The sequence below is a fragment of the Carassius carassius genome, chromosome 28 (genome assembly GCF_963082965.1).
Source record: "Carassius carassius chromosome 28, fCarCar2.1, whole genome shotgun sequence".
Classification (NCBI taxonomy): Eukaryota; Metazoa; Chordata; class Actinopteri; order Cypriniformes; family Cyprinidae; genus Carassius; species Carassius carassius.
This window is the reverse complement of record NC_081782.1, coordinates 8,193,757-8,220,970: the sequence shown is the minus strand read 5'-3', so window position 1 is coordinate 8,220,970 and position 27,214 is coordinate 8,193,757. Positions and strand designations below refer to the sequence as shown.

The window sequence follows — 27,214 nt, the reverse complement described above, 5'->3', positions numbered from 1 at the left end:
AACCTGTAGTCCTTTATCGAAGGCCTATTTGACTGTTCTGACCCATCCCTAATGTGGAGCTGTCGAACATACTAGCCATCACACACAGCTCCAGACTTCTGGCACCATGCTAACTGTGGGGGTTCCTCTTGGTGAAGTCAGTATGTACCATCTGTGCCTTCTGCCACAGATGAAATAGTGCAATAAAATTGTTTGTCTTACTCTCTCTCTGTGTTTTTCCATCTGTTCTGTTCTTTTATAGGTGAGATAAGCACAAAACTCTCCCTCGACCGTGAACTTCAGTCCAGCTACCAGCTCATGGTGGTGGCCCAGGACGGAGGAACCCCTCCCCGCAGTGCTACAGGCACTGCTTTCATCGCGGTTCTGGATGAGAATGATAATGCGCCCTCCTTCAGCCATGCAGGAAGAGAGCTCTTGCTGCAGGTATGAGATATAATATTAAATCTCAAAGCTATGTCTTCCAGAGGAGAAAGACTGTACATTTTAAATGCGCACAGTATATGTGCTACAGCCAGGTTAGCTTTGTCAAAGAGTTCACGTCATGGATAATAAACATGGGCTAAAAGCAATAAAACTCTGATTTTGGAGTCATTAAGAATATTTCTTGAGGCTCATGTGACACTGAAAATAGGAGTTATGGCTGATGAAATTTCTGTTTTAGCATCATAGTAAAAAACAGTTAAATTGTTTTAAATATGTGTTCGTTTTTATATATTTTTGATCAAATTAATGCAGCCTAGGTGAGCATAAGAAACATTTTTTTAAAAAACCATTAAAATGTTTACGAAACCCTTTAATGAAATATTGTATATTCAAAACTTTCTGCAAATATTTTACAGAGTAAAAATGATACAGATACAGAAGTAAGATGTACTGATAAAAGTGTTAACTGAAATCTCTGTACAGGCGTTAGAAGGTCAGCCATCTGGATTTCTTCTGGGAACCATTCATGCAAAAGACCCTGATGAAGGAGAAAATGGAACCATTTTCTACTCCATGTCTGGTAAGAAAGATGCACTGAATCAAAACATGTTGTTTTGATGTCTTACAGTGTGTCGAAACCAGATGTAAAGAATATTGTCTGTCAACGATGAAAAGGAAACTTCTGATTTAATTAAAAAATATAAGATTTCGTTTATTGTTAGGCTTGCACTGATATTGATACTAAAAACTTATGCTGGTAACAGAAATATATCATACCTAACCCATGCCGTAAGATTCTGCTATTCATCATAGCTCATCAGCTATGACAGCATGATGTGAAGTGTAGAAGGTAATGTGTTGACGTGTGAGATCATTAAATATGTTTTGTAACACATTTACTGAATTTGACACATAACTGTTTCATTCTGTTATTTATCTGTAAATCAAACCCAGATGGAATCAACACTGAAGTCATGCACACTTTCTACAGTAGAAAAATGGTCCATTCTTTATCACGCTGATGCACACAAACCTGACCCGTTCCATCCTGTCTTTGCTGTAGGTCCCCGAGCCGAACGCTTCACACTGAACCCAAACACCGGAGAGCTGCGCTCCTCTTCCCCTTTGAGCCATTCAGAGCGTCCTGAGTATAATTTCATCGTTCTGGCCTCGGACCGAGGTTCACCCCCTCAGAGCTCCACCATAACATTGAAAATTCAGGTCAGATGAAACGGTGACTAGGTTGAGATACACCTAGAGTCTGTTAACCATTTAAATCATGCAAATGAAATCCACTGAATGACAGATGAATTAAACATCTGAGCAGTAATACGCCTTCAGCCTTTCTGGACCCTCATTCTTTGGCAGGTTTCCTGACAAATTTCCTAGCAATGCATATTGTGCCTTGATTAGTTATGGCTATAAACCTTCAAAAAGTGAAGTTTACACAATGGTCTTTGGTCATATCAGAGATTGGCTTTGTCTCAAGTTAAAAATAACTCCTTCCGTCCGCCACATGGATCTACTCATCACCTTTTCATAATATGCAAAATGATTTATTTAATAGTGATATATGAAAATATGAACTTGTAAATTATCCTCTACAGGAATGGATCCGTTTACATCAGCTTTCAGGTTAAACATCATGCAAAGTAAATATGAAATGATCTAGTTGGCCTAATCAAGGCTTAGATTCTTGCATTGCTAATTTCCATAGCCAACTCATCTCTCCTAGTCCAAGTCGTGTAACCTTCCCCAAGCAATGCCGGGAAAAATACTCTCAGCTGGCTAATTTTAGGTTCTCAAAGATGAATGTCTTAACCTAGACTTTTTTTTCCGTTGTTGTCTGCAACATTTTAAGCGTTATATTACGGTGTAAAACACTCAAAGTAGGAGTGACCTACTCCCAGCTGCACCGATTCAAGTGCCAGCTGTGCTTTCTGCTATGCTGCGTCAAAGTCTCGTAATACTGTTCAGTAGCCCTTTGAAGAACAGAAAACTCCTTGTGAAATACCCCAGTGATCAAATTAATATTTCTCGAACGAGTCAACGGAGTGGAAACAGACACAACGGACAGCAGCAGTAGTAAATTCCAGCGTGCAAATGCCTGGAAAACACATTTATGCTGTATAACCATTCAATGTTGTTAAGGATGTGCCAAGACAAATAATAAAGTTCATAAATGAGATCTAATTAGAATAAAAGAGCTCTGGCAAGGCTTTGATTCTTTCAGAAATCAATAGTTTGAGTCAAAAGCAGCTGTGTAAAAAAGTAGATCTTTTGTCGAAAGGTGCTTTGACATGTCATTTACCGATTAATGTGGGATTAATTACCCCTCTGTCCTATTATGTTTCATTAGAAGACTTGGCCTCAAGAATCTCGTTACTGCCAATATACTAATCACACCGGTGCATGATGATGATTTAATCATATAGTACAAAAAATAATAGGTTTTCCATGAGCACCTGTGTTGTAGTGCATACTTTTATTTTCAAACTTGCATAGGTTTTGAGTTTTCTCTCTCTCTCTCTCTCTCTCTCTCTGTGTTCGTCTCTCTATCTGTGCACGCACACACATACAACTATCAAAACAATGTCTCATCTGCTAAGAGAAACCGCAGGCTTCCCATATTAGGAAGCGAGGTTATTTTGCTTTGAAGTGTTTCTGAGTCATCTATGAGGATTCTGTATTTTTATTAAGGATATTTGCACATTTGAATGTTCTAACAGTTTCCTATTATGATTATGTTTACTTTAATACAGTATTATTTTTCCTGGCAGTCACAGATCCATCAAACTAACTCTGATTAATGCTAGCAGGTTTGTTGTTTGAGCTTGTAAATCCCCCCCAAAAAGTTTTTCATTCCTTGTAAAAAGAGAAGAAAATGTTGGCTGCAGTTTGTTTCTGTTCTGTTGTATTTCATTAACATGCAACTAGCAACATGCAGTTTTAAAATGGGTTACAAGTCTGTTCTCATATGTAGTTAAAAAATAATTAAAAGACAAATAAAATAATAAAAAAAAAAAATGAATGTAAGACATTTTATGGAAATATAAATGATATAGGATTTTATTTTGTTTACGTTCATAAAATAAACAAACAAAATTATGTAAAGAAAATATGAATGATTCTTATTTAGCTGAAATAGGTTTTTAATATTTTATTTTAAGTAATCATTTGCGTGTGTGTGGTTTTCGTTTTGATTTTAATAAACAAAAATAAACCTGTTTAAATCCCATGTAAAATCTAGGTCTTAAAGAAAAAAGTAATTCTACAATAATATAGTACACAAATCTATAAAATGGCTTTTATTGTCTTACCAAAACCACAGGACTAACATGATGCAAAACTTGCAAAAAACTGAATAGGAATTCTAACATTTTATTTTTTTTTTATCTGTAAAGCATGAGTTTAATGCAATGAATCATGTACAGTATTATCCCAATATTTACATTCCTGTTGTCTAACATTTAGCTGTGCTTTGCATTCATCATTTCAGTTTCTAAATGTAATACATAAACGTCTTTCTTTACAGGTTGTAAGCTCAAATAAAGGATCACCCACTGCTAACTCCCAACCAATAATGTTGAATTCAGTAGAGGGAGCTAAACCCGGCTCAATCTTGGGATCTGTTCGTTCACCTGATTCTCAGACTCTTCCTGAAGTAGGCCAGGTCACGTATACTGTGGTGGGAGGCACAGACTGCGACGGCACCTTTGTGGTAGACCGCGCGACGGGTGATGTTTACCTGGCTCGTGAGCTTGATTTCGAAAAAGCTCCTCGATACACTCTCCAAATTGAGGTTGATGACTTCTCCATGCCTCTCCCTAAAAGTCACTTTGTTACGTTGGTAATCGATGTCCAGGACAGCAACGATCATGCTCCCGAGTTTCCTGAAGACCCCATTATCATAGTCGTCCCTGAGAACACAGATCCTGGATCATCTATCTACATCTTCCAGGCCATTGATAAAGACGGAAGCGGACCCAACAGTGAAGTACATTACTCCATCCTGCAGCAGTGGCCAAACATTCCAGATCTCCTGTTCCTGGATCCAACCACAGGAGTTCTTTCTCTGGGAATGATGTTGGATCATGAGAGGACCTCTTCGCTACTCTTGGTGGTTCAGGCGATGGATTCGGCCCCCGATGTGGGTCAGCAGCGCCGTGGGACGGTCACAGCCCACATATTTGTCACTGACGTGAATGATAATGACCCTGTGTTCATCTCACCATCTGTGGTGAGTGTGATGGAGGACCAGCCTGTGGGCTTTGTCGTGGTCTATGTCATGGCCGTAGATGCAGACCAGGGAGAGAACGGACGTGTGACGTATCGTATCCAGAGCGGAAACACTGGAGGAAAATTCAGCCTTAACCCAGATACAGGTAAACCAATCAACAGTTTCATCTGAATGAAATTCTTGATATTCACTATATATTTATGCTCTAAATTTAAATACAATTTGATAATTAAAAATTTATTTTTTTAATGGAAGCCCCGATTAAGCTGTTTGACAAAATATACACTACCAATGAAAAGTTTGTGGTCAGTAAGATTTCCATTCGATCTATCTGATCAAAAATAGAGTAAAAAGTAGTAGTGTTCTGAAATGTTATTAACATTTTTAGTAATTGTTTTTCATTTCAAAATATTTAGAAATGTAATTTATTCCTGTGATATTTTAAACGATGGTGTATATTTACATTTATTCCACAAGACAAAACAACAGATTTTAAACACATTGTTCTTATTTTATTTTATAAGATTATGCTACACATTATACAGATTGTGTGAGGAAGTTGTGTAAAGTTGAGAATGGTAAGCACAACTGCAGTGCAAGCGTATTTTTGCATCTTGTTTGTTTATCTTCTTTTGAAACCTTGGTATTTGATGCATCTTGAATTTTGAGTGATTTTAAAATACTGTGGCCAATACTCAAAACAGCAGTAACATCACAGAACATGCAGCAGTTGCAGCTAACTGTTTATGATTAAATTCTGTGAACAGGACATTAAGGGATTTGTTCAATTTCTATCATTTCCTCACCCTCATGTCTTTCCAGACCCTTATGACTTACTTTTTTTTCTGTGGAAGATTGCATTGCATGCAAAATGCACATTCATTTTGATTCTGCATTTCTGCTTGACTCACATCTTTCCTCTCCTCCCAAGTTGCAATCCTCTAAATGCCCTTTAGTTCTCTTAATTCTAAAAACCGCCAACTTAACATCTCATCCATTTCCAGAAATTGTGCCCTGTGCTGTGAGTTCGGCACAGTTTCTCTCATCTGTGTGTGTGTGTGTGTGTGTGTGTGTTTGTGCATTAGTACATCATGAAATAAAACAGGAGTGTAAGGCCCTGTTTACACTAGTGTGTTTTCATTTTAAAACTGTGTTTTCTACACGGGCGTTTCCGCTGCGTTTCAGTAACGATCTCCGTTTACACTACACAACCTAAAACCCATGTCACGTGACCATTCATGCAGGTACAGCCATAGATAAGAATAGGTAGATTCCCTATTATTTAGATTGCGGAAACGTCTACGTGCTTGACAACAATGCGCATGATGTTATTGTTTACACGGTCGTCAAGGATACGCATGTGGGCAGCCACGCCATCGTTTTCAAAAGTCTCAGTTTTGGTCCATTTACACTGAATCACAACCCCGGAGTTTTCAAAGTAAAACAGGGTCTGCATCGTTTTTTAAAGTCTCCATTTTCGAGGGTCGAAAACGCCGGAGTAGTGTAAATTATAGGCATAACCGTTGCAAAAGTTATGTGTTTTAAAACGAAAACACAGTAGTGTAAACGGGGCCTAAGACAGTACACACCACTCAGCCGGTAGCTATTTACAGCATGTTTTACCACTAACAGATTGTGTTTCTCTGTTATTGTGGACCTTGATATGCTTATGGACCCCACACTTAACCAGAATTTATTAAAATATGGAGCTAGATCATACCACATATTTGTAATCCTACAGGTTTTGTATGACAGGGCTAAGAAAATGATCAAAGGATGTTTAACTTTAGGTGGTCTGTCTCTTTAAAATAACACTTGTCTGCTTTATAAATGACAAACCGATCTTGCAAATTCTCACTTGCCTGGGAAACTCATTATGAATGCCGTCAACTATTAATATCAGAATAGAAAAACAAAACATCTTCTTTCTTCCGCTTGGTTTCCCCTTACATTATCAGAGCATGACTGGTTAGGAGTCAGATTGTCTGAAAATATTCGAACTTGTAATTCTTACCAGATTAAGACCTCAGAGGCATGTTAGCTCAGCGTTATGGAGATAGAAGAGAGGGAAAAATAAGTCGAAACAGAACGAAAACACCCTCTAGTGTCTCAGTTCCCATCATGCCTTTACAGCCTGCTTTGAATCATTGCGTCTGGTTCTTTAAAAGCATGAAATTAAGATTGGATCAATAGAAGCACCGCTCGCTTGTGGTAGGTTAACAACAGGGGCACTGGCACCCCCAAATTTGAGCAGGGCACGGTAGGCCGGGCCGTTGCGTGTCTAGAGTGCTTATTTATGCGCTCTTTCTGTTTGCTGTGGAAAAAACCCATAAACTGCGGCCAGATAGTTGAGCTGTTACAGTGCCTCAGTGAGTGTTCAGGTAGGGAGGGCTGTGCATGGAGAAAAAAAAAAAGGAGTAATTTTTAAATTCGCCGCATGACTCCCATTCTCATTTTTAACATAACGGAAAGGCGTCAGCTTTTAGAACTGTGATGTTGCTTATGCAAGATCAAAGTGTGTTACAAGATGGAAATCGTTCATCGTGCGAGCGTGTGAATGAGGCTTTGCTTAAGTGCGAGTGGTTTTACTTTAAACAATTTACACCATGGCTTCATTATTGTGTAATTGTTTAAATGCAGTTCACTAGGCGATCACTTAAAAGAAATACCAGACACTATGCTTATCACATTAATCATATGGTTGCCTAACACTTTTGCTTATTTCTCCTGTAGGGTCTTTGTCTATTCTTAGACCAATTGACCGTGAAGAGCAAGACCTCTACAACCTGACCATAGTGGCAGAAGACCACGGTTTACAACAGCACAGCAGCTCCCAGTTACTGTCAATCCAGGTGATTGACATAAATGATGAGGCGCCATACTTTGAGGAAAGTGAATATGAAGCTTTTATTGCAGAGAATCAGCCTCCAGGAACTACTGTGCTTGTGGTTTCAGCTTCTGATTTGGACCAAGGTAAAGTACGCTCCTATATATGTCTGACATATAAACATGGCAGTTATTTTGTATAATGACCACTGGTGGTGTATTTATAATATTAATGAAGAATGAATAAAGAATATATAATATATTCCCCGGGCGTTGGATCTATAGCTGCCCACTGCTCTGGGTGTGTGTTCACGTTGTGTGTTCACTTCTCACTGCTGTGTGTGTGTGCACTTTGATGGGTTAAATGCAGAGCACCAATTCCGAGTATGGGTAACCATACTTGGCAAATGTCACGACTTTCACTTTCATATTTCATTATTTTTTTTATTATATTAAGCAATATTTTATTGATTTTAATTAATAAAATGAATTTAATTGTAATGAAAAGTTTATGTTGGCGCAAATAGCCTTGTGTGCAGCATGCCGATGTATAGCGTTGTTGTGCTTCATGCGTCCCAAGTTCAATTCCCGGCCCATGGACCTTTCCTAGTTCTGTTTCTCCTCTCTCCACTCTCTCTTTCATAATAAAAGACAAAATCGTCAAAAAAAATGTATATATATATATATATATATATATATATATATATTTAATTCTAATTAAATTACAAATATTTATATTCAATTTAGAAAATAATTGTTCATTAATGAAAATAGAATATATCCAGTGGGGTTGTTGCTTCACTGTTTATAAGCATAATTTTATCGACATTTTAGTATTTATTAATATTATTAGTTTATAGTGTTTTTTCTGTAAATTTTATTTCCTCTTATATTTAACATTTACTTTATCTTAGCTTTATTTCAATAACAAAAACTTTTTTTCGTTAACAAAAACAACACTGCTATGTATACATGTAGACTACATCATGAATGCCACATTTATAAGATGGTGTGTCACATATAAAAGTAGTTCAACAAAACATCTTGCTGATTAATTACAAACAAGAACACATTTTGTACAAATGTCTCCTTTACTCATTCTGTGCAACTTGAACTCATAAAAACTTGAAGTTGGTACTTTAATCTTGATGGTAGGAAAATCCTGTGTGGAATGTACATCTGAGTCAGGAGCATGATTAATTACGTTAATTTTGTATCGCAATACGTTCTTTATTTAATTGATCACACTAAATTAACAGTAAATTGGCAGCCATAATAATTTTGTTTACATTCTTCTGTATCTCTGCCATACAATGGCTCATACTGTATATACTTGATGATGTGATGCTAAACGGTACTGTCTGTGAACACACGCATTGAGTGAGAAGAGTTCATTCCCACCTTCTGAGGTTGGTGGTGGTCACACCATCCTCTTTAAAAGTGACACGAATGTTTGTCTAACATTTCTCTGAAACACTGGATACCACAGCCAAACCCATCACAAATAAAAGTGTGTGGTTTTAATTGGTGCCAGGCAGGGCGGGGGGAGTGCTGCATTCTCTTGGAATTACTCAGGGGCAAATAAAACAGAAGGATCATAAACTTTCTCTCCATGAACAATTAGCGAGGTAAACAGGTGACACTCTGCCAGATTGCTCGCCTTTTGCACGCGATCTGCTATCCAAGGACCAGGGGGAGGGCGATTGAGACCAACTGCTTAGACAGCGGTATTAACTACAAGCAAATAAAAACAGGGTGCGCCGCGTGTTTACCCATTCCGTGAGAAAAGTCCATTGCGCAAAGTGAACACAGCCTCTTAAGAATGATGGGCTTTTCACAGATGTGATATTTTGGACTTACATTCAAGAAAACTGTGTAGATTCATCTCTTATAATGCCTTTATGCTTTTTTCTTAGGGACCAATGGAATTGTGACATATGGAAGTATTGTAGGAGATGATTTCAGTATTCATCCGGTGACAGGAGTCATAACAACCACCGAGGCTTTGGACAGGGAAGCCCAAGGGGTTTATGCTGTGACAGGTACTTCAGATAAAACACAGTCACTTAATTGCAAAAGAGAATGATATGCTTTTAAGAGCATAGATTGAAGTTTTGTGTTTCTGCCAATGTCATGTCACGGTTGTGCACACATTTGTTTAGCCAGTTTAAAACCTCTCTCTCATAAACAGTTTATGCCAGAGATGGTGGTTCTCCGCCCAATTTTGCCAAGACCACAGTGCGCATCACAGTGCTGGATGAGAATGACAATAGACCGGCTTTTGGGAGAGTGTACTATAGTCTGGAGGTGCCTGAGAACCAGGAGCCTGTGACGCTCTTCACCATTAGAGCCACAGATCAAGACTTCGGGGACAGTGGGCTGGTGCACTACAAAATCACTGGTATTAATGCCATGAGCAATACTTATGTTGTTGTAAAATATATGTTTGTCATTATTATATATTGTATACAAACAGTTGTTCATATATGTTTATTTTCAGTTCTATAGATACCCATTAATCCATATCAGAACTTATCATTTCTATTTTAATATATCTTACATGGTAATTTATTCATATAATAGCAAAGATTAATTTATTAGCAGCCATTACTGCGGTCTTCAGTGTCACAATCTCCTTCCAAAATCATTCTGATATGCTTATTTGATTTTAAGAGACATAAATAACACTGTTTACATTTCCTATTATTAACAATGTTGAAAGCAGTTGTGCAGCTAAATAATATTAATAATGTATTTAAAGTCACTTTCGATCAATTTAATTCTTCCATACTAAATAAAAATATTATTTACAAAAAAGAACAGCTTGAGAACTTTTGAACAATAATGTACTTTTAGTCACTTCGTTAAAGATTGTTATGGATTATTTTGCAGTAAATATTCATTATTCCACATCATTCCACAAAAGTTTGTCAAACATTATGTGGTAGCCTATACCAACGTAAGTACAAGAAATATACCGTATTTTCCGGACTATAAGTCGTACTTTTTTTCATAGTTTGGCTGGTCTTGCAACTTATAGTCACGTGCGACTTATTTATCAAAATTAATTTGACATGAACCAAGAGAAATGAACCAAGAGAAAAGATTACCGTCTACAGCCGCAAGAGGGCGCTCTATGCTGCTCAGTAGAGCTGTAATCGGGCCTTAAAAGTTAGGCCCGACAGGACCCGAGCCCGACAGGTTTCGGCCCGAGGCCGACAAGTACATTTTGATTGAGAGCTTTTTAAAAGCCCCAACCCATTTACAGCCCGACATTATTCAAATATGTGCACACACACAGCTCTTTTGCCTTTTGTCAAGAATGAGTAATTTATACATGTTTTAGCATAATTTATTCATAACTAACGTTGACTAGGCCACTTAAAAGTTGGAATAAAGAAATATAATAAGTCCTCTGTAACATCTTAACATCTCAGCACTCTAAATAGACATAGGCTCATTTAGCCTATAAATAAACCAACGCACCAATAAACACGAGTCTTTTTTAACAAATTAAATTAAATTAAGATACATTTTAAATTAAGATGGGTATTTGGCAATAACGAAATTAAGATAAAGGCTCCGCCGGATTTGCTTCGCCACTAGCAGCTGACATTTAATAAAAGAATAATGCCAACATTAGCGTAGATACTCTGTCCACATTATGCATTTAAGACTCAATGAATATTTAGTTATCATTTGAAAAACCTTTACTCACAGAGATTAGGCTAAGCCTACATGTTTTTGTGGAGGAAAATGATTGAATCCACTGTAGATGGCTTCAGCGCGTTCCTGCGCTCACTGATGGTGCGTCATTATTCACTCATTATTCTCATTATAAACATGGTCAAAACTTTTCCAAACCTCAGACTTTGCTTTAATTGCTGGTGCAACCAAAACGTAATCGCCAGAGGCAAACCTCCGTTACACCACAGTATCCACAGTATTTCGCATCTTTCTCGCTCTAGCTCGTTTACCTCGCAAACCGGAGCCCGAGCCCGGCCCGAGCCCGCGTAAGATGATATAAATTAAGTGGGTTCGGGCAAAGATCTTCAGCTCTACTGCTCAGTGCTCCTGTAGTCTACACTGAAAACATAGAGCGCCCTCTCGCGGCTGTAGACGGTAATGTTTTCTCTTGGTTCTAAATAAATGCGACTTATATATGTTTTTTTCCTCGTCATCACGTGTTTTTGGACTGATGCGACTTATACTCGGGTGCGACTTATAGTCCGAAAAATACGGTACCCAACTATCATAGTTATGAATATTTTATTATATTTTGTTTAAATTGATTCAGTTAGTTTTTTCTTAGTGTTCTTTTTCATTTGATAAAGTAACAATTTAAGTTATTTATTCCTCCTACATTAGGATATATATATATATATATATATATACACAATTATACCCTTCATTGGTCAGCATTTATGAAATTGATTCATATAGGTTTTTTTTGCACATTCCCGGGAAGGGAAGACACTAACAGGCCAGATGACAACGTTATTTTCATAACTTTCAAAGAAGCACAAAGTCACTTTTACGGACTTTTAAATTAAATGTTCCCTCCTGGTGGAATGACCTCCCCAACTCAATCCGGACAGCTGAGTCCTTAGCCATCTTCGATAATCGGCTTAAAACACATCTCTTCCATCTTTATTTGACCCTCTAACTTAACACTCACTATTCTAATTATATTCTTTAAAAAAAATCTATCAACCTTTCTAATCTTTTTGTATTCTATCTTCTTTTCATTAATTATGCAATTCTATGTGTGTGTGTGTGTGTGTGTGTGTGTGTGTGTGTGTGTGTGTGTGTGTGTGTGTGTGTGTGTGTGTGTGTGTGTGTAAGACCTCTAACACTAGCTTGCTCTATTCTTTTTTTATTCTATCTGTTTTCTTTATCCCTCCTTGAAAGAATAGAATAGTTATATATATATATATATATAAAGAATAGTTTTCTTTATATTATTTAAAATCCCATGCTATGTATGTGTACTGTGTTAACCTAACTGAGACTTGTTATAGCACTTATATATCATTGCTCTTTTTGTTGTTTTTGATTGCTTCCACTGTCCTCATCTGTAAGTCACTTTGGATAAAAGCGTCTGCTAAATGAATAAATGTAAATGTAAACTTTCTTTCCTCAGACGGAGACCATTTTGGTGATTTCCATCTGGACAGGAAATCAGGTGTGCTGTCCACTTCCAGGTCTTTGGACAGAGAGTCCAAAGCAAAGTACACCCTCACCGTGGAGGCCCAAGATCAAGGAATACCATCCCTCACCAGCAGTGTCACTTTGGACATCAGTGTCTTGGACCTGAATGACAACAGCCCAGTGTTCCCCAGCAGCAGCTACTCAGTGGAGGTATCAGAAGATGCATCAGAAGGGTCTCCTGTTCTGGAGGTTTCAGCCTCTGACAAGGACGAAGGCTCCAACAGTCAGGTGGTCTACTTCCTGAGCCACGAATCCAGAGGTATGTTCATTGTGGACCAACACACAGGTCGTATTATTACAGCAGCAGCCCTTGACCGAGAAAAAGTGGCCTCCTACAGTTTCAAAGTCTACGCCATAGACTCCTCAGCCTCCAATCCCCGAAACACCTCTGCTGAAGTCACCGTCTACATCTTAGATGTAAACGACAATGCCCCCTTCTTCATCACAGACCCGCTCATCATCAATGTGTCCAGCAGTAGTCTCTCCAACCACAAGGTGCTGGCCACCATGAGAGCTGAAGATAAAGACTTTGGTGCAAATGGATCTGTATTTTATCGGTTTGCAAATCCTGTCAAAGGCTTCACCATAAACTCCTTGACTGGGGACATCCAGGCCACTGAAAAGCTCCACACGATGACCCAGAGCCAGCGGACCCTCATTGTGGAGGCCATGGATCAGGGAAACCCATCGCAGTCCTCTCTGGGAGTTGTGATCGTGTACATCAGAGAGCAGAGTTACCAGGGCATCCGCTTCGCTCGCAACACCAGGGATGTCAGCCTGCAGGAGAATGCTGCTAAAGGTGTGATTATGACCCTGTACATCAGTGATATCCAACTGATATTCCTGTAGCTTAAACTGTTGAGCATGGCGCTAGCAACACCAAGGTCATGGGTTCAATTAACAGGAAATGCATGAGCTGATAATAATGTACCTCGCATGCAGTTTAAGTTGCTTTGGGTAAAAGCGTCTGCTAAAATTGGATATGAATGTCTAGTTTAGAATAGAATGCAGCAATGTTAACACTTGTGGCTGCTCTATAATTACTGTAAAAAATAAAACAGTAATATCTAAAATCAGTTCGTTTTAAATGCTACAAATGAATTCAGGCATCAGAATATTTCAGAGTACAGTATGAAAAATGGATATTAATTCTGAGGTTTGCTAAAGATTACGATTCAACTTTAATTTACTGAAGTTTTTAAAGATAAATATTGTTAAGGGAAATGAGATGCATGATGAAATAAAACATCAGACGTTAACTGATATGGTTATACTATTTTGTGCATCACTAAATCTTTTATACATGCCAATTTGATGGAAAATTTCCTTTTAATCAATAAAAGTATTTTTTTTTCCTTATAGGTACAGCAGTTGTTCAGATACAGGCTCACTATCCTGATGGATCTAGCAGTGGCATCAACTATAGCATTTTTAGTGGCAACAAGCAGCAGTCCTTTAGCATCAGCCCCCACACAGGTAATCTAAGTCAATGCATGAACTTATTGTGATAGTAGTCTTTTTTAATGGGGAACGTTGTTTCAGTATTAGTCATAATACATTCCTTATTTAGGTGAGATTTGGGTAGAGAGCTCCAAAGATCTGGACTTTGAGGAGACCCCACGACTCCGCCTGGTGGTCAAGGCTGAAACCGCATCCTCCAGTTCCTTCATGGCAATTAACCTTCTCCTACAGGATGTCAATGACAACTTACCACGCTTTCAACTTCACAATTACATTGCTTATGTTCGTGAGGCCCAGGGCTATGATCATCCTATCATTCAGGTACAGAAATCTCCCATTTGTTTTCTCAGTGGTTGAGTCTTCATTAAAGCTGTGGAGTACAACATCCCTTGGCCTAAAAGCAGCATATTTTCAGTGCAAGCCAAAAGAGTTTCCTTTGCGTTTCCCACAATGTTTTCATTGTCCATGGTGAGAATATAGGCACAGCTGTCCCACATAGCCACAACCAATTCCCTTTTTCAACTTTTTTTTTCTTTCTAAATAATTTGAGTTCCAAGCCCAACATTGTGTAGAGGTTCATGTTACGCTCGAGCAGCTGTTGTGAATCTGTCTGTATTTTCATTGCCAATTTCACCGGTAATTTCCTCAGGTGTTGGCGAATGACCTGGACCAGGGTCAGAACGGACAGGTGACCTACTCCATAAGGTCATCGTCCATGAGCGGCCTTTTCAAGATTGACCCTGTCACAGGCAGCATATCCACCGCTGCCATCATGGACAGAGAGATCTGGACACAGACCAAGTACATCTGCTTTTATAGCAGTTTAGATCATTTCCTTTTACCTTCTTTACCCTTAAACAAAAGTGATTGAAAAGTAATGTATTTTAAATAGCTAAGAAAACAAATTTCATGCCCATGTATTTATTGATGGAATGACACTTCTGTAGAGGCAGTTCCATTGATGCGGTTCAAACTTTTGATTATTATTAGAGTTTGCACTTTAAAACCTCTTGAAATTTCTTTCCCCTCAGCATAAAAATAGTCTGTGAGAATGTCCAGACTCTTGACTCAAATTTTGTTGTTGTGTCTCCAGCCTGGTTATTATGGCAACGGACAGAGGCAGTCCTCGGTTAGCAGGTTCTGCCACTCTCACTGTGATCATCGTAGACCTGAATGACAACAGTCCCACCATCCCTGTTCCACGTGAAGTCCGGGTCCCTGAGAGTAAGTTGACTGCTGTTTGAACTCTATATCACTCCTGTAATCAATGAAGTAAATTTCCTATTTTTTCTGGCAGACAAACAGTGAGGCACACCGTGCTGAAAGATTGACTCAATTACCAGGCGTTTTTCTCGCCAAGGTCCTTAATGGTTATTTCCTGTCACTGGTGTTGTACAATGTGTCCAATAAATGTGGGCGTTGTCCAGCAATATGTAATACTTTTGAAAGGTGCAACCACAAACGGAAACAATCAATTACATTTCACATTGGGTTATCAAGATTGTGTATTTCTCTCTCTAGATACCTTGATTGGGACCGTGATCACTCAGGTCACAGGGAATGATGTTGACTCTGGGCCGGCTCTCTCCTATTCCCTACTTCTGGACTTAGACACTCAAGGAAAGTTTGGAATACATCGCTATGGAGGCGGAGTGTATTTGACTGCCCCTCTTGACTTTGAAGATAGAACATGGTACATGCTGACCGTCAGCTCCTCGGACTCCAGACAACAGACTTACGCAAATCTGACCGTGCTTGTGGAGGATGTGAATGATAATGCTCCAGTCTTTTCCCAGGACCTTTATGAGGTATGTTAAGAAAAAGCACACGTTTAGGATGAACACTGATAGATAAAGTACATTAAGATGTTGGAAGTACCCAAGTACCCAACAATGTTGGGGAGTAACTAGTTACATGTAACCAAATTACATAATTTAATTACAAAATAAATGTGACTGTAAACAGTTACAATTACTAAGAATAAAATGTGTAGCTAAATTACAGTTACTTATGAAAATGTTAATGATTACAAAGTGGGTCATAGCTATGCAAAGATTTGATTTCACAAACAGTATCGTATTTATTAAACTATATCTTGCCATGATCTTAAATCAGTATTTAACCTCAGATTGATCTCAAAGTAAAAAGAGGTGCTAGAGTCTGATTTTGTGTTGGCTGTGCTTTAAAATTAAATCTTTATAATCTTAATTCATTTGATTAATTTGATGTGTATTAATCAGTATTGAGTACTACTGTAGGGGTAACCCTCCCTGGTTTTGAAAACTTTCATTAGAAATTTAAAAAAAGTCTTTAAAAAGTAATCAAATGTAATCAGTTACATTACTATAAAAAGTAATTGAAATAGTTACACTGCGTATTAAATTTCAAATAGTGTAACTTGTCATCTGTAACTTATTACATTTCCAAAGTAACTTTCCCAAGACATTTTAATAATAAATAGTAAACAGTTATTTGACCGATGAAATGAATTTTAGGGAGCCTTGCAATAATAACAGATTACACTAACTTTGATATTCTAATAAATCATAATAAATCGATGCTGTGTACTGCTCAAAGCTGTCAGTGTTAAGACCGATTTATGTCTTTGGCAGGTGACTCTAGCAGAACGCTCGCCAGCAGGAAGCTCAGTTATCACAGTTACTGCTACAGATAAGGACTCTGGAGACAACGGAAGGATAACATACAGGGTTGTGTCAACAAAGGACATGTTCTACATTGACCCAAGCAATGGTAATTTGTAATTGTGTGCTTGTTGTTTTCCTTTTGTTTATTATTCTTCATCCAAATCATTGTCAGATGTAGAATTCTTTCTTGAGGAACAAGACTTTTTGATATAGTGGTTCTCAACTGGTTTTTTTCCAGGGCCCACGTTTTAGGATGTCAAGTGGCAGTTCATTTACATATCAAATTTGTTAATCAAACAAAAGTTATGTGAACTACAGAGATCAAAAAATATGTATAGTGATGCTGAATAGAATTTTTTTGGGAGAATTTGCAAATCATTAACAACAGAAGAAATGTGATTTACAAGCCTAAATAATTTTTAAAACACTATTCCATTTATTGTGTTGTTATTAACTATATTACAAGTGATAGATCAGTTTATGCCCAAATACTCTATAGTTGGATGCACAGCAGTCCAGGACCCTGTTCAGGATATAATTTTTGGGTTGAAACCCACCAGTTAAGAACTACTGTTTTGAAGCATTTAGTAAAAGCCCAGATCTTACCTTATAATGTAATTTTTTTATATAGGTACTCTGTTCATCAAGCAGAAGGTTGAGTTTGACTCACAGCGCCCTTCCATTTTGGTGGTGATTGAAGCCAGTGATAGTGGAACACCTCCGTTGACTGCCATTACCACAGTTCAGGTGCATGTGTCTGATGTCAATGACAATGCACCTGTATTCCACCAGACTGAGTACAGAGCCTCTGTATCTGAAGACGAAGTTCCTGGTTCAACCATCCTAACCCTAGAAGCAGTGGATGGGGACTTATCTAGGGACAACTGCGGGTTTGATTTCGCCATTGCCAGTGGAAACATTGGTAATGCCTTCCAAATCGAGAGCAGTGTTCGTTTCCTTGAGGGCCATGGATTTCAGACAGTTGGAATGCTGATATTAGTTGATAAGCTTGACTTTGAGAGTGCAAATTACTACAATCTCACTATTGTGGTCTCAGATCGTGGCATACCACAACGAAGCTCAAGTGTTCCAGTTCTAATCAATGTAATGGACACCAATGATAACCCTCCATCCTTCAGTAGGCCTGAGTACAACGTTATTGTCAATGAAGGGGCAGAAACGGGAAAAGAAATACTTCAGCTTTTTGCAGTGGACCCTGATTCAACATCTAATGGACAGGTCCAATACTCAATCAGTTCTGGAGACGAGTCTAAGCTCTTTTCTATAGATCGCTGGACTGGGTCCCTTCGTTTGCGGCGTTCTCTTGATAGTGAGAAACAGTCCTCTCATGTGTTCATCATTCAGGCCTCAGACGGTCAGGGCCACTTCGCTCTTGCTCCTGTAACTGTTGAGGTCAAGAACATCAATAATAATAGGCCTTACTTCCCTCTTAAATCACTTACAGCAAGCATTCGTGAAAACCAACCCCAAAATGCTCTAGTTACCATACTACATGCCATTGACCATGACAATGGGGCATATGGAGAATTGAGATATTTCCTCATGTATAATTCTGGCAGTGGTAAAGATTCCTTCCTTGTGAACCAAACTTCCGGTGAGGTGCGAACCCGCTTTACATTGGACTTTGAGAAGGTAAACGCTTTCAATTTTATTGCTATGGCAATGGATGCAGGCAACTACTCGGCCACAGTCACAGTTCAAGTCTTTGTGACTGGTGAAGATGAGTACGACCCGGTTTTCACTAACTCAGATTTCACCTTCCATGTACCTGAGGGAGCCAAGAAAGGGCAAAGCATCGGGCAAGTAAATGCTAATGATGAGGATGGAGGGGTGGACGGCATTGTCCTCTACACACTTGCAAACAGTTCGCCTTACTTTGAGGTCAACACATCTACAGGAGTGATATCCCTCAAGATGGATGCATATCATCGACATACAAGCCGGTCCAAAAGAGAGACACGTCAGATGACATTGGATGTTACTGCTCACAGTCCTTTAGAAAATTCCCGAAAAGTTTCTGCCCAGGTCACAATTGACGTCACTCATACATCCTTCGGCTTGAACACAGACATAAATGTGGTACTTGCCAGTGCTATAACAGCTTCCTTGGCAGCCATTGTGTTCCTGATAATAGTTGTTGTGGTGATATTTCTCTTGAGATCCCAAAGGTACAAAGAACAAGAGGCTTGTGCTAGAATAGTATCCCACGGTACCGTTCTGGAGAGTCTTGAAGAATCGAAAGTTCCAGGGGGTGATAAGCTGTATCATCAGACTCTTCCTGGGTATGCAACAGACCAAACTGGGAGTGGAGGAGGTACCTACGCACGAGGTGGGTCTCTTGACCCATCTCACTCCAGTGGACGTGGTTCTGCCGAAGCGGAAGCAGCAGAAGATGATGAGATCCGGATGATTAATGAATATCCTCAAGTTTCCAGCATCTCCTCCTCCATGCAGGAACACATAGCTGCTCGTGGGCCCGACTCTGGTATCCAGCAAGATGCAGACCAGCTGTCTGATATTTCCTGTGAGCCAGGGATGGATGCAAATCAATGGTTTAAAGGAAAAAAATTGGGAAGTTTAAGTGGGACACTACTATCAAGCCAGTTGCCAACTTATCGGGATGAAGGAGGTGGTTATCTTGGGGTTGGAAGAGGGCTTAATATCTCGCAGCCCAAAGATTATACTTTCCCGGAGGATGGTAAGCCTGCTGTAGATGGTTCTCTTACAGCCATTGTGGCTAGTGATGAGGAACTGAGGGGCAGCTACAACTGGGACTACCTCCTCGATTGGTGCCCTCAATTTCAGCCTCTGGCTAATGTCTTTACAGAAATAGCCAGATTAAAAGATGAGAATGCGCCACCTAACCCTCGGCGACCATTTCATCCCAAAGCAAAGACAGATCCCAAGCCCAGAATTGACCCTCCTCCCCTTATTACCTCTGTAGCACATCCAGGGGCCAAAACAGTTTTGCCGAAACCTGCTGTAGGCCGAACATTTCCACACCTGTCCTCATTGCGCCGATCTCCCATTGACCATGATGGCACTGTTTCTTCAATAGCCATGTCTCCTAGTTTTTCTCCATCACTTTCGCCACTTGCTGCCCATTCCCCAGCCATTGCTCCCTTTGGAGGTCACTCGTCCTCCATTATGGCTACAAATGAGCACTCCTTAGAACACGAGGAGACAGAACTGAGGATTTAATGTTGTCTAAGGAGAGCTCACCAGAAAGCATTCCCACCTGCTCAGGTACTCTAAAAATGCCTCTCCTCTGGCATAGTCCTCAATATCATGTTGTATGTAATGTTGCCCCACTGGCTGGCCAGAGGTTTCAGAAAGTGGTGCTTTTTGTCACCCTTCTTTAGACTTACTGACTTGAGTTGTTTATAATGCTGTTTTAATGATCCTGAAGATCAAATGGCAATTTTCTTAGCCCAGCATTTGCACATTTTAAAGGACAGTTATGTTTGATGTCAATGTTTTGTAAGAAAAAACACTTTTGGTATTTTATATTTTTGTACTGATGTTTTTTTTGTTTAAAAGAATGACATGTGTCAAGCGGTTGCTATAACCTGTGATTTTATTGACATACATTTATATTTGTATATATGTTGCCGTAACAGTATGTTTGTTATCAGAGCTTGTTTTAGTTTATTAACAGTTGCCATTCTAAAGTGTTCTAAGTATGTTCAGTATTAAGCTCTTAAATATTTGGGGAATATGTTTTTCTGTTAGTATTTATATAAAAACAGTAAAAAATAAGAAAATGTACAGTATCTGCAAAAATGGCAATGTACACAGTCTTTGAAGTTTTTGCTGCAGACCACAGTGATCATATTGATTTCTACATGCTGCTTCCCCTCCCTTAGCTTGACTAATGGGAACACAATTGTAGCTTATGAAAAAAAATGCAAATGTAAAAAATAATAATAATATAATGTTTTTCCCCATTTTGTGAGAATTATAAAATCAAGCACCAAGTTGCTACTTAATTAGCTAAGACAAGCTATCTGTGCCAGGAATTTTGTAAAACTGCAAAGAAATAACAGTAACAGAAATGGAAAATATTGTCATGGCGGCTCTTAACAGCACCTTGAAAGAGCTGCCAATGTAACTGGAAATAATGTATTTTCCTTTTTATACTCACGTTTGTTATCAAGTCTTTCCTTGAACACAGAGTCTCACACATATTCTCAAGGCCAGTGAAAATCGTTATCATGTTGCTGTTACAATATATAGGCTGATAACCTGATAACTTCATGGTTTTTTTTTCCATGGGCTTAGACTGATCATTTTTACTGGATGTTTATGTTTGAATAAATACATCAAGCTATCCAATTATACTTACTTTGACCAAAATTAAATTTCATTTGAAACTAGGTACATTTAGGTAAATTTTGTGTAGCATATTTCAGTCATTACTCGAAATAATTGGTCAATGTTGCTCATTATCCATAAAATGCTGGATTACTTTGCTTTGTGTATGTAAATGACATGGCTGAATAATATTATGACACCCATATTTGTTGAAAAGCACTGGTGATTTGGTTTGAGTTATGTATTTGTTCCTACAATGTACAGTTTGTACAATTTCAAACTAAATAATAGCAGCATTGAACATTCTTCTAGCAAGATTGTGAAACATATTTTGTAAATAATTTTCTAACACTTTGAAAATGATTGTAAATGTTGCCTTTTGACCGTACTTCATTTCTGTGCTAGAAATTTTACTAGTGTTATTTCTAGATGTTTTTTTCCATATTGTTTTTGTCAACATATTTTGAGGTACGTTGAAAGGCTCAACTTATAATTTTTGAAAATCCACAGTGCCTATTGAAGAAAATCATTATTGTTTATAACTGATTGTTAACTTTTTTCTTTGTTCAGATTCTCAACGTCACAGAAGAATTTCAGTGTTTCCTAAGGATACAAAATCTCTGTTCTTGTTCAAGTATCCTATATTTATGGCAGATACTTCACTTTTGTACACGAACAATTCCTCACTCGTAACTGTGAAAATGTTATATCTGTGCTGCCTTGAAGGAAAATAAATAATGTTCAGTTTAAAAAGTTTCTCATGATGTTTAAGTCACTGTTCAGTTATAGGTGAAGGAAATCTGTTTACATTACTTTTGAGTAGCACTGTGGTCCAAAAAAATTGGCCAGCCGTTTGTCTTACCTTTGTACCCAGTATAATCCAAAGGGCACTGATATGATAAGTGGTGGCGTTTTTATTGTAAATAATGATCAGAAAACACTGCATTTTGTTCAGTTTCCATCTTAATATTTTGAAACATACTTTTTTTATATACTTAACAATGTGCCTGATTAAAATGTATTTCCAATAATGAGTCTTAAACATCATTGTATTTGTTTTTTTCAAAATTATATGTATTCATATTCTGTGTTAATAGGGTTTACATGTTCTTTTATACCTAAAACAATACATTATATGAACTGCATGGGCAATTTTTATCGTTTTTCAACTATAAATCTTCATAAGTTACAATATTTATTTTCACCAGGTGTATTGTGTAGAACATACTAAAATGAAAAGTTTTATTTTTACTCTACCTACAGTTGCAGAAATAGCCTCTATTTTAGCCTTTAGGTATGTTCATAAGTAGTTGTAGTCCTGTCATCTATTGTAGTTTCAACATGGAAAAACAAAATTACGAACTCCAAATAGAATCCAGATGTACAGCCAGATATGGGAGAAATATTGATGTAGATTTACTGTTAGTACGTCAAATAAAAATGTGTGATTCCCCCTTGAATAAAATAAATACTTTACATATGGGATAGCTAATATGTGGTTCATGAATGAAACTGCAGGCATACAAAGACCACCGAATCCTAGTTTAGCTAATGTTTATGTATTTCCATCAGGTCTCAAAGCTCATGCACAGATTGATGAGGGAAAAATTCTGTCTTTCCACCTGTCCTGCAGAGGAAGTACCAGATAATTTGTCTCTTCCAACCTGTCTCTGTAGAGAGCAAAGACATACAGCACACTAGATACAGTATCTCTCACAGCCGGTGCCTTATAATTAATTCTTTAAAAGGCCAAAAAATAAGGTTTTAAATCACAGAGCCTGTAACACATTCCAAAAAAAAATGGGGCAGTAACAAACCTTACCACACGAGGGGAAGAATTTAGTCATTATTCATCCATACTCATACGCAGACCTTAATGATTTGTGGATCTTTCAGAACATATCATTAGAGCTATGCCATAGACAGCTTAGATTACAGGACATGTCATACACTGTGTTTATGAAGACTACCCTTTGAGTATTGCCATGGAGACACAAAGAACCGTCTAGCATTTAACCACAAAATATTTTGACTCACTGAAACTAGTTGTTGAATGTGGGTTTGACTAAAACATTTAAACCGAAGGACATTCGTTGGACTAAAACATTGAAACCGAAAGATTTTAAAGCCTACCTCACAACATTTCTATGTTAATATGTGCTAGCTAAAAGGACGTATTTGACCTTGCTGCTGATTCAGCGTCTCCTGCATGTGCAGTAGGCACTTCTTGAGAAGCTACATCAAATTTAAAGAACGTGAGTCGGTTCAAAGACTTAAGATATACGAGACGGTGCACATAACTTATGAATGGGAGAAAGCACAACCTTCTAGAAAAGCCAATCGCTAATTGGTAAAATCATCACGGCACTTTAATCTCTGGTTGCTTTATATCATTGTTGACAGCATTGAGACGTTGAGCTTAAGGTTGCCTTGTGCATGCACATTAGCTGGTCTACTAGCCTTACATTTTTTTATGCTTCTAGCATAGGAAACAAACTTTATGAGACAGTTGCTGGCAGATTTTAATTTTGGTGATTTCAAATATTTAATTTAACTGTGAGCTTTAGGAATAGCTTTGAAGAATTTTATGTTTCCCCATTTAAAGAGAGCTGTTGGTGTATGGCAGAGGCGTTTCAAACATGGCCGCCGAGTTAAGTGACTTTTTAACATTGCATATCACATTTCTAAACACAAAAAGATTGCATCGTTCAAAATAGAAACTGTAAACATAAACTGTAAAGATGCATTCATAAAGCCATGCTTTCTGAAACTTTATGAGGTTAAGGAGAAGCATTTAATTTACTTTCAAAAAAGCATTGCATCATTTGTTGGACGGTGCTAATTAAAACTGCATTTTGTGAGGACCCAGATTGCACACGTACTTCTGCTAGATGTCTGTTAAAGATCACTTGATCTGGAAAGCATCAAGCATCTGACAGATGTCTGTAAGATATCAGTTTTACGTACATTCTAAATCTTAAACATCTTAAAGGCATCTAATAAACATCTATTTTACATCTTATAGGAAGTGTCCTATTAGGTTTATTGCAGATGAGATAACACTAAAAAATACATCTTGCAGATGTAAATGCAGATGTCAAATAGACGTCTCCATGATGTACGCATGCTATCAGGGGATTCAACATTTGCTTGCTCTGTGCAAACTCAAATCCACTGCTGTTGTCAGCAGACAAGGTATGAATATTTACTGATGTAAACTATTACAAAAATCTATCATGCTTCAGCCAGCACAGCACTTTAGACTAGTCTTTATTTCATTTCATTTGAAAGTTCATTGAGGTGTTTTGGGGAAGGTCACTGAGGATTCATTTGTTCCTATTACACAAGAGGGTGATGGAGAGTCCATTTCACTTATATGAACATCAGCTAATTCACATGCAAGACTTTTTGTGGAAATTCAGTTTGACATTTTTTTATGTGTGTTGGAAATCACACAGTAGGAGAGCTTGTATTTTTTTCACACCAGTTTCTGCTGTTGACACACTCTTTGTGTTTGCTGAAGTTAAACACCACTGTCAAAGCACTCAGTCCATGTGGACTGTATTTCTGGACACAACAACTCTCATTCGAAAGCAAAATAGACTTTGTGAGTAACTGTGTTAGTTAATTGCAAGGCTTTTGATGATGCATCATCAATTTTGTTAAATGTTTGTGTATGGCATCTGACGTTTTTCGCTTTGATGAGGTCAGTTTGTTGTGTCTGCATGGGTCAATATGGAGACACATTAAGCTTTGTTGTGATGGTGCCTCTTAGAACAACTGGTCTGAGACTAATTTATTCTGACATGCTTTGATGGCTTTAAAAAGTCTTGTGGCCCTTCATAACAAAGTTAGCTTGAAAAGTAACCTTTTAGTCAACCTTTCCAAGGGGCTCGCTGGCTTTCTTCGCTGGGTAGGCCTGGCATGGGTTTTGAAAATGTAATGACAATAACGACTGTCGAATTTAATGATTTTAGCAGAAGGGGAAGAAAAAGAGAGTCTATTTTGCCCTTTGTCTAAAGGTTTCTTTCATAACGATGCCGACCAAGCTTGGCAGTCCCACAAAGGTGGATATTTCTAGTCGCCAAGGGCCTCATAATGTGCTTTCTTTAAATATTGTCTAGATTTCCATACATCAGATTGCAGCCCAGTCTCTTTAGGCCTATGAAAGAGAGCTTAAATGTCAAAATGAGACTTCATATACACTTTTACATCTGTCATGTGAAGTGGATTCATTGTGGGGTGGGGTTTCAAATATTAGCCCCGCCCACTTCCATATTTGTGCAATACAATGAGATACAAAGGTCTTTACAACCTCCAGAGGGCCTTTTGTCTTTCCTTCTGTCTTTTTGAGCGAGTTTTGTTTTTTCCTGATTTGCTTTCCAAAGTCTTGCCAGGCTACTTGCGTGACTAGAAGGAGCGAAAAAAGTGAGTCTTCAAAACCCATTGGCACGCGATCCCTAATCTATTTTTGGAGTGTGCTCCTTTTTTCTCTCAACTTTAGACACACATGGAAAAAAAAACAGCCAGGGGAAGAGAGCCAATTGTAGGGTTGAAAGGGTCTGGTTCTCATTTCAGGCCGCCCTGCTTCCCTGTCTTGCCCTGCCAGAGTGAGAGCCACTGCAGTGAGGAGAGAGAGGCAGGCAGGCGTGCGGCTCGGGAGGTGAGCAACTGCGGCCCGGGCTCCAGGCCTGCCACTCAGACACTGTCACTTAGCAACCACCTGCGGCTGGTTCTCGTTAGTGGCTCCAGCTGCTTGTACTTCAGACTTCCACGCTTTGCTGTATTTTGATTCATTTCTTTTCTCTCTTTTGAAGGAAAAGAGTTTGCCGTGATGAAAATATGATGCTTGGTGTGCCTCAATCACTCGCAATTCATTTTCATTAACTAGAGTCTGGCTTGGCTACTGGGACCAAAGCTGACATGGGCTAATTGATGACAATACTTATGATTTTGAACTCATGGACACTGTTCTGTGGTCATGTATAGTCATCTAGCATATTTTCTCAGTTTGACTCAATGCGAAACTGAAAACTCTGCAGATTATGTTGAATGAAAAAACAGTGCAAGGTCTTTTAGAGGTCACTGTTTTTTTGTGTGTTTGAAGTAAACAACAGTTTTCGATAAAGCACTTTGACCGAGCAAAGGCATATTTGTGAGTCAGAAACTGAATTGTAGAAGATTCGTGAGGTTGACGGCGTGTGTTGATTTGAAACACCGTGGAAACATTGATCTATAAAATAGGTAATATATGGGCAAAAAGCAAATCTATAGTGAATTATAATAAATGATTTTGCATCCTTATTTTAATTTTACATGCTGTATATTCAGTTGTGATATACAGTATGAAACACCTGATAAGGACAATTCACACTGTGACAACAGATGCCGACAAATGGCAACGGACACACTCATTAGATTTTGTCAGATCAGTGTGTCTGCTTGTTTTTGACCAATGCCAACAGACTTAAAGAAATCATCATCAAAACCTTAACCAAAGGCATAGTTCACCCAAAAATGAAAATTCCAAACCTGGAGCAACTTAAGGCTGAGTAAATGATTACAGAATTTTCATTTTTGGCTGAACTATCCTTTAAGTAAGAGTATTATTTTTCATACTCTTAATATACTTAAGGTATTGAGAGTAAAAGTAAAGGTATGTACAGTATTGTTCTGAAAAAACTACTGTGTATGTTTGCATTTTACTTCTAAATATGTTCAAGGTTATTAAATTTAAACAATGCGTCATGTTGTAAAAGACCATATTTTTGTAGTGCTGCTGTTCTGTGAAAAAAACAATTAAAATACATAGTATTTTATATTTGTACTAGTATATTTAATGAATGTACTTACAGTCCACCTCTGATTATTTTGAAAATGAAAGAAACATTTATTGTCAGAATATTAATAAATTATTGCTAACCATATGAAAGACAGCATCTGAAGGACTCGGACCGGTCACAGCTGCCGCTAAACATTAAACTGTGCTATGCTCTTTTTTTTTTTTTATTCAGTTTTATTTTTATGGTTAACTGCCTAAAAAATCCGGGTTGCAAAACTGTCTACATATCAT

General features: G+C 38.1%; 1 protein-coding gene across 2 annotated transcripts in view; it reads left to right on the top strand.

Annotated features, from left to right (window-relative positions):
• Positions 1–21,894, top strand: part of LOC132107850 (protocadherin-16-like) — a 120,620-nt gene extending 98,726 nt beyond the window's left edge. For both annotated transcript variants that reach the window (XM_059514151.1, XM_059514152.1), the window contains 15 exons: positions 242–423; positions 907–1,003; positions 1,487–1,644; positions 3,959–4,808; positions 7,397–7,636; positions 9,406–9,531; positions 9,681–9,890; positions 12,633–13,499; positions 14,063–14,176; positions 14,271–14,482; positions 14,811–14,962; positions 15,255–15,385; positions 15,683–15,969; positions 16,774–16,912; positions 17,438–21,894. In XM_059514151.1, coding sequence (XP_059370134.1) covers positions 242–423; positions 907–1,003; positions 1,487–1,644; positions 3,959–4,808; positions 7,397–7,636; positions 9,406–9,531; positions 9,681–9,890; positions 12,633–13,499; positions 14,063–14,176; positions 14,271–14,482; positions 14,811–14,962; positions 15,255–15,385; positions 15,683–15,969; positions 16,774–16,912; positions 17,438–20,028 — 6,356 coding nt within the window. In that variant the 3' untranslated portion in view covers positions 20,029–21,894. The remainder of the gene's footprint in view (positions 1–241; positions 424–906; positions 1,004–1,486; positions 1,645–3,958; positions 4,809–7,396; positions 7,637–9,405; positions 9,532–9,680; positions 9,891–12,632; positions 13,500–14,062; positions 14,177–14,270; positions 14,483–14,810; positions 14,963–15,254; positions 15,386–15,682; positions 15,970–16,773; positions 16,913–17,437) is intronic.
• The last annotated feature ends 5,320 nt before the right edge of the window (positions 21,895–27,214 follow it).